The 6,855-nt window shown below is 50.1% G+C and overlaps 1 protein-coding gene across 1 annotated transcript in view; it reads right to left on the reverse strand.

The window, feature by feature from the left end:
- Positions 1–3,525, reverse strand: part of LBP (lipopolysaccharide binding protein) — a 28,627-nt gene extending 25,102 nt beyond the window's left edge. Inside the window, exon 1 of the mRNA XM_055090656.1 lies at positions 3,402–3,525. Coding sequence (XP_054946631.1) covers positions 3,402–3,525 — 124 coding nt within the window. The remainder of the gene's footprint in view (positions 1–3,401) is intronic.
- Positions 3,526–6,855: the final 3,330 nt, after the last annotated feature.

Below are 6,855 nucleotides of genomic sequence, written 5' to 3' on the forward strand. Positions count from 1 at the left end.
GCAAGAGGGAGGAGATATGGGGATATATGTATATGTATAGCTGATTCGCTTTGTCATACAGCAGAAATTAACACAGCAATGTAAAGCAATTATACTCCAATAAAGATGTTAAAAAATAAATAAATTAATTAATTAAATTTAATTTTTTTAAAAAAGCACCCTTGCTTGGTGCCTGATACATCAGGTACTCAGTAAATGCAGGGTTTATGTCATTAAAAATATGGAAAGGACCAAAATGTCCAACTCTGGAGGACTGGTTACATCTACACAGTGGAAAGGAGCAAAAGGCAAATTTTGCCTGATCTAGGGTTTCAATATAAACAGCATTTGGTAGGACCTTCTGTTTATCTGAGGTATGAGAGACCCAGGATTCTGCCCTCAGGGAGGGTGTGTGTACACAGATGACCAGGGGTCTCCCCGACTCCGCCTCATACCACTTTGCAGTCCTCCCTCCAGCAAATGCATGAGCCAGTCTCTCTGCCAAAATGCTATCTCTTGTCCCTGGTAAACATATCTTTTCTACCTCACCTCCTCCAAGAAGCCTTCTTTGATTTCCCTCTCTCTGTCCCCAGCCAATCTGGGCTCCCAACGACTCTACCTGAGGGAATGTTATTACCCCAGTGAACAGATAAGGCAATTGAGCCTCCATAAATGTGAGGAGCAGCCCTCCATCAAGTGCTGAGGGGAGCGGTATATAAATACCCTAGATCCCTTGCCCCTTGGACAGATTATTTCTGAGGCTTTGTTTTAGCATCTTTTAAAAAAAATACTACAAATGAATCTATATACAAAACAGAAACAAACTCACAGACATAGAAAACAAGCATGGTTATGAAAGGTATGGGGAAGGGACAAATTAGGAGTATGGGATTAACAGATACAAACTGCTGCACGTAAAATAGGTACGCAACAAGGATTTATTGTATAGCACAGGGAACTGTATTCAGTATCTTGTAATAACCTATAATGGAATATAATCTGAAAAAAAAAAGAGCTTGAATCAGTTTGCTGTACATCTGAAACTAACACAATATTGTAAATCAACTATATTCCAATAAAAAATAAAATATAGTCCTACTTTTGCCCATTCTTTAAAACTGAGGTATAACATCCGTAGAGGTATAGCCTAAAGGGCACTAATCTTAAAGGTATTGCCAGGAGGGCTTCCCTGGTGGCGCAGTGGTTGAGAATCCGCCTGCTGATGCAGGGGACACGGGTTCATGCCCTGGTCTGGGAAGATCCCACATGCTGCAGAGCGGCTGGGCCCGTGAGCCATGGCCACTGAGCCTGTGCTCCACAATGGGAGAGGCCACAACAGTGAGAGGCCCGCATACCACAAAAAAAAAAAAAAAAAAAAAAAAGGTATTGCCAGGTAATTTTTACATGTTTATGTAGCCACCGCCCAGAGCAAGATGCAGGGCATTCCCAGCACCCCTGCAGGCTCCCCTTCCGGGTGGTAACCACCATTCTGACATCAATCTTTTAAAATTAATTAATTTATTTATTTATTTATTTATTGGCTGTGTTGGGTCTTCGTTGCTGCACCCAGGCTTTCTCTAGTTGCAGTGAGCATGGGCTACTCTTCGTTGCAGTATGCGGGCTTCTCATTGTGGTGGCTTCTCTTACTGTGGAGCACGGGCTCTAGGCGCACGGCCTTCAGTAGTTGTGGCATGCGGGCTCAGTAGTTGTGGCTCATGGGCTCCGGAGCGCAGGCTCAGTAGTTGTGGCGCACAGGCTTAGTTGCTCTGCAGCATGTGGGATCTTCCTGGACCAGGGGTCAAACCCGTGTCCCCTACATTGGCACGCGGATTCTTAACCACTGCACCACCAGGGAAGGCCCTAGTTTTGTTTTTTTTTTAATATATATTTTTTTGTTATTTGTTTATTTTTTGGCTGTGCTGCACAGCATGTGGGATCTTAGTTCCCCGACCAGGGATCAAACCCGTGCCCCGTGCATTGGAAGCGCAGAGTCTTAACCACTGGACCGCCAGGGAAGTCCCTGACATGTAGTTTGAAGGCATATGTTTTCAAACTCGAGCAAAAATATTCCAGCGGAACTGTTCCCATCACTGAGGCGGTAGCTGGTTTAATGATATGCCTCTCCTGGCCACCTTGCCTTTCTCATCTCACATCACTACTCTCTTACAGTGTTTCCTGGAATCATCTCCCAAATCAACTACTCGCACCCAGATGCAGGGGACACGGGTTCATGCCCTGGTCTGGGAAGATCCCACATGCTGCAGAGCGGCTGGGCCCGTGAGCCATGGCCACTGAGCCTGTGCTCCACAATGGGAGAGGCCACAACAGTGAGAGGCCCGCATACCACAAAAAAAAAAAAAAAAAAAAAAAAGGTATTGCCAGGTAATTTTTACATGTTTATGTAGCCACCGCCCAGAGCAAGATGCAGGGCATTCCCAGCACCCCTGCAGGCTCCCCTTCCGGGTGGTAACCACCATTCTGACATCAATCTTTTAAAATTAATTAATTTATTTATTTATTTATTTATTGGCTGTGTTGGGTCTTCGTTGCTGCACCCAGGCTTTCTCTAGTTGCAGTGAGCATGGGCTACTCTTCGTTGCAGTATGCGGGCTTCTCATTGTGGTGGCTTCTCTTACTGTGGAGCACGGGCTCTAGGCGCACGGCCTTCAGTAGTTGTGGCATGCGGGCTCAGTAGTTGTGGCTCATGGGCTCCGGAGCGCAGGCTCAGTAGTTGTGGCGCACAGGCTTAGTTGCTCTGCAGCATGTGGGATCTTCCTGGACCAGGGGTCAAACCCGTGTCCCCTACATTGGCACGCGGATTCTTAACCACTGCACCACCAGGGAAGGCCCTAGTTTTGTTTTTTTTTTAATATATATTTTTTTGTTATTTGTTTATTTTTTGGCTGTGCTGCACAGCATGTGGGATCTTAGTTCCCCGACCAGGGATCAAACCCGTGCCCCGTGCATTGGAAGCGCAGAGTCTTAACCACTGGACCGCCAGGGAAGTCCCTGACATGTAGTTTGAAGGCATATGTTTTCAAACTCGAGCAAAAATATTCCAGCGGAACTGTTCCCATCACTGAGGCGGTAGCTGGTTTAATGATATGCCTCTCCTGGCCACCTTGCCTTTCTCATCTCACATCACTACTCTCTTACAGTGTTTCCTGGAATCATCTCCCAAATCAACTACTCGCACCCAAATCTTTATCTCTGTTGGCTAGTGGGGAACCAAGCTAAGACAGGTAACATGCCCAAGTGGCCCAGGGGTTGGGTGACGAGGCCAGAACCCGAGCCAGGTTTGCCTGGCCGGGAAGCCTGCACCACCACAAGGGAGAGAGTCCCCTCTGTGTCCCCCGCCGTACCCAGAGCAGCCTGGGGCCAAGCGCGTCAGCCAAGTCCAGCCAACAAGCGCAGCTCCTTACCATATTCCAAGCCCTTGTCGGTGATCCTGGCAACCAGGCCAGGGTTGGCACCCAGGGCCCCGGGGGTCGATGTGAGCAGCATTCCCAGCAGGAGGGAGGACAGGGCCCCAGCCGAGGTCCCCATCCTGGGTTCCCAGAGGGCTGGGCCAGGTCTGTCGCTGCCTCAGGCTGGGCCCAGCTCCCTTAAGTAACTGGGGCCTGAGGCCTGGGGCAGCTGCTGAGCGGGGAGGGTTCCTGGAATCAGGAAGGGGAGGCCTAGTGACTGGAACCTGCTTGCGACACTGTTGGGGTCATGGGTCATACTTAAAAGCCTGCTGTCGCTGCCCCGGGTGAGAGGATGGGTTGGCCTGGGCCCAGGTGACACTCTCTGTCCCCCGTTCCCACAAAAAGACCCCACGTTCATTTCCAGGAAGGCCCGGTTTTATAGACAAGGAAGCTGAGGCTCAGAGGGGGCCAGGTCACTGGCTCAAGCTCACACACCCGGCAGGTGGCAGAGCTGGGAGTCCAAGCCAGCTGAGTTATACTCACCTCAGTTTACGTGAAAAAGAAGTCTCCGCCCCACCCCCCCGCTCCCCATCCCCTATGGGAAAACAGGCTTCTCAAGCCTTGCTAGTGGTAAAATTTTCTGGAAGGCAACTTGGCAAATCCTTAAACACCTGCATGCCCAGTGACCCAGTAATTCTACTTCTGGCACTTGACTCTAAGTACATAATTAAGTCAGTGTGGAAATATGTCACAGCAGTAGGATGCCCTTTGCTGCTCCGTGTGACATCGGCAAGGTCGGAGTGGGACCCAACCTAAGGCGTTCAACAAAAGAGCACTGGGTATACTAACTATCATACATTTAAAGTGAGACTGCAGAAATAAATGTATTTCTTGATACTTCAGAAAGATGCTTAGGAGGGGCCCATTGCCAGTGGCATCATAGGGTGAGGTTTTCTTTGTTCTATTCTCACGTTTGCCAATCTGGAAAATTCTTAGCAAGGAGTTATATGAGGGATTGTTTCTGGTTGGATGGGCAGGATTATGGGTGTTTTGAAAACCTTTTTGTTTGCTGGTATTTCAATTTTTATTTTCTTGGGATATATTGTATTTGCAGTAAGTAAAGAAAATAAAATTTTATTTTGGGAAACAAAATTTATAGTAGGGATTGTGCTTAATTTGTAGGGATCTCTCCCCTCCCAAGGACTCCCTATATTCGTGAGTTTTGTTTTGCCCCCACCTCCAGGAAGCCTTCCCCGATCACCTCCATATTTCCCTGGATTAGAGGAAGGTCCTCCTCTGAGATCCCAGAAACCTTTGCACTCTCTCCATCATAGCATTAACCACTCTCTGCTTTTCTGTAGTTGTGGTACTTTAAAAATATGTCCACAAATTCTTTGATACTCTTTCCATCAAAAGGTGGGGTCTCTGTGTCTTCACCTCAAAATTGGGTGGGTCTTTGGACTGCCTCAACACACTGACTGTGGCAGGAGTGACAGGGTTTCTTCCCAGTGGGTCATAAAAGGCACTGGATTTGGGGTTGGGATCAGAACTTCCCAGGCTGAGCACAGGGAAGCCCACACTGGGGCCTCTCTGCTCCTCTGTGTCCTACTGTTTCTGTCCATCAGGCTGAGGTTTTTGGGGTCCTGTGTCCCACCCCCCAATCCCCCTGCAAGAGGCCTGAGTGCTCCTGAGGGCAGGGCTGAGCCTTGTGAATCCTATGATCCTTCCTTTGGAACTGGCAGAAAAGCAGCATTTACTGAGTGCCTACTATGTGCGGGGCACCATGCTGGTTATGCCACGCAGACCCTCTTGGCCCTGCAGCATCCCTTTATGGTGAGTATTGAAGTCTCGTTTTGAGCTGAAAAAACTGAGGCTCAGAAGGGTGAAGTGATTAAGCCATAGTCACCCAGCAGGGGTTTGAACCTGGATCTGTGGGATGCCATTCCAAAGTAATGGTCAGAGAAGGCTTCTCTGAGGTGACATGCTGAGCTGGGACCCTAAGGGTGAGGAGGAGGTGGACTTTGGAAGAGCCATTCCAGGCCAGCAAAGAGCAAGGACAAAAGCCTGGCAGCAGTGTGCCTGGGGGCATCTTCTCCCTGGACTCTGCCTGAGGAGGTAGGGAGGGGCGCTGGGCTGGGAGCCAGGAAACCAAGGTTCCGATCTGGCTTCTGCCTGGCCATGGGGCCCTCAGCAAGCCTTGTCTCCTCCTGTGCCTAAGTTTCCCTCTGTAAAATGAGGGGGACAGAGCAGGTGACTCCCATGGACCCTTCCAGCTTAGAGACGAGGGAGGACATTCTAGAGAGTGGGGACCTCGTGGGGACACAGATGTCACTCTTCCTCTGGCAGAGGTCTGAGAATATCCAGGCTGGGGGCTGTTTGCAGGGGCGGGAGTTCCCATAACAGTGAGCTTTGGACCTTAGAACCTCCCCGGCTGGCCGGCGTGCCCCATGGGCCCAGGCCCGGCCTCCACGGCCACAGGTGCCCACCCCCAGGTCAAGGTCCCTGCTGGTGACCCAGGACCCAGCAGAGGCCCCTGGGGCAGCATGAATCCAACACTGGTCAGAACCCCTGGACTCTTCTCCTACCAGCCTGTCCATCCACCTCCACGAAAGCCAAAGCCGCCGTCACTCCCCCACCATCAAGTCCTACAGCAGAGAAAATGCTCTCCCTTTTAACAGGAACGGTGTTTACTGTGTTCTGATTACAAAAGTCTCGAAAAGAATTTGGAAAACCCAGAATTTGGAAACCACAGTGCCTGGAATACTGAGCAGCACATAGTAGATAATTGAGTGAATGAACGTAAATCGGAAAAGTGAAAGGTTAAGGGCATGGATGCTGGGACCAGGTGGCCTGGGTTTGAATCCTGGCTCACCCGCTGGGTGACCTTGGGCACGCTGACTCAGTTTTCTCATCTGTAGTTGGGCTCAGCCAAAGGCCAGCACGGCAGGAGGTCGGAGGTCAGGAAGAGAGCAGGGTCAGGGCACTTCTCCCTGCTTCCTCCTTGCTTTGGATTTTAGGTCTGGCCGTTGGTTGCATCACTCTTGACACTCCTCTCACCCTTGGCTCCAGCCTCCCCATCCTCCCCCTCAGGCTGGGACACCCCTCCTGCTTTCTTTGCTGCTTCAAGCCTAGGGAGGCTAGTTCCTGGGGGTCTCCCATGCTTCGCGGGTTTCCTTAAGCCTGTCCCCCAGCTCTGTAAATAGCCCCTTCATTCGAATCCCAAGAACCATCTGAGCTGGATTCTGATTTCCTGCCTAGACCCTGATTGACACAGTTGGTACACTGAGTATTTCTTCTGTTATTGACCTTTTGTAGCAAATGCCTTCCTCTCGTGGAGAGCTCTGAATTCTTTTCCAAAGTCAGAACAGGTCTTGTGCGGGAACAGTAGCCTGTGAGACAGAACTAAAAGTACACAGCAACCCTCACTCTGCCACCAAGGATGTCTCTGGGGGCCACCTTCCATAGGGAG

The sequence above is a fragment of the Physeter macrocephalus genome, chromosome 14, assembly GCF_002837175.3.
Source record: "Physeter macrocephalus isolate SW-GA chromosome 14, ASM283717v5, whole genome shotgun sequence".
Classification (NCBI taxonomy): domain Eukaryota; kingdom Metazoa; phylum Chordata; class Mammalia; order Artiodactyla; family Physeteridae; genus Physeter; species Physeter macrocephalus.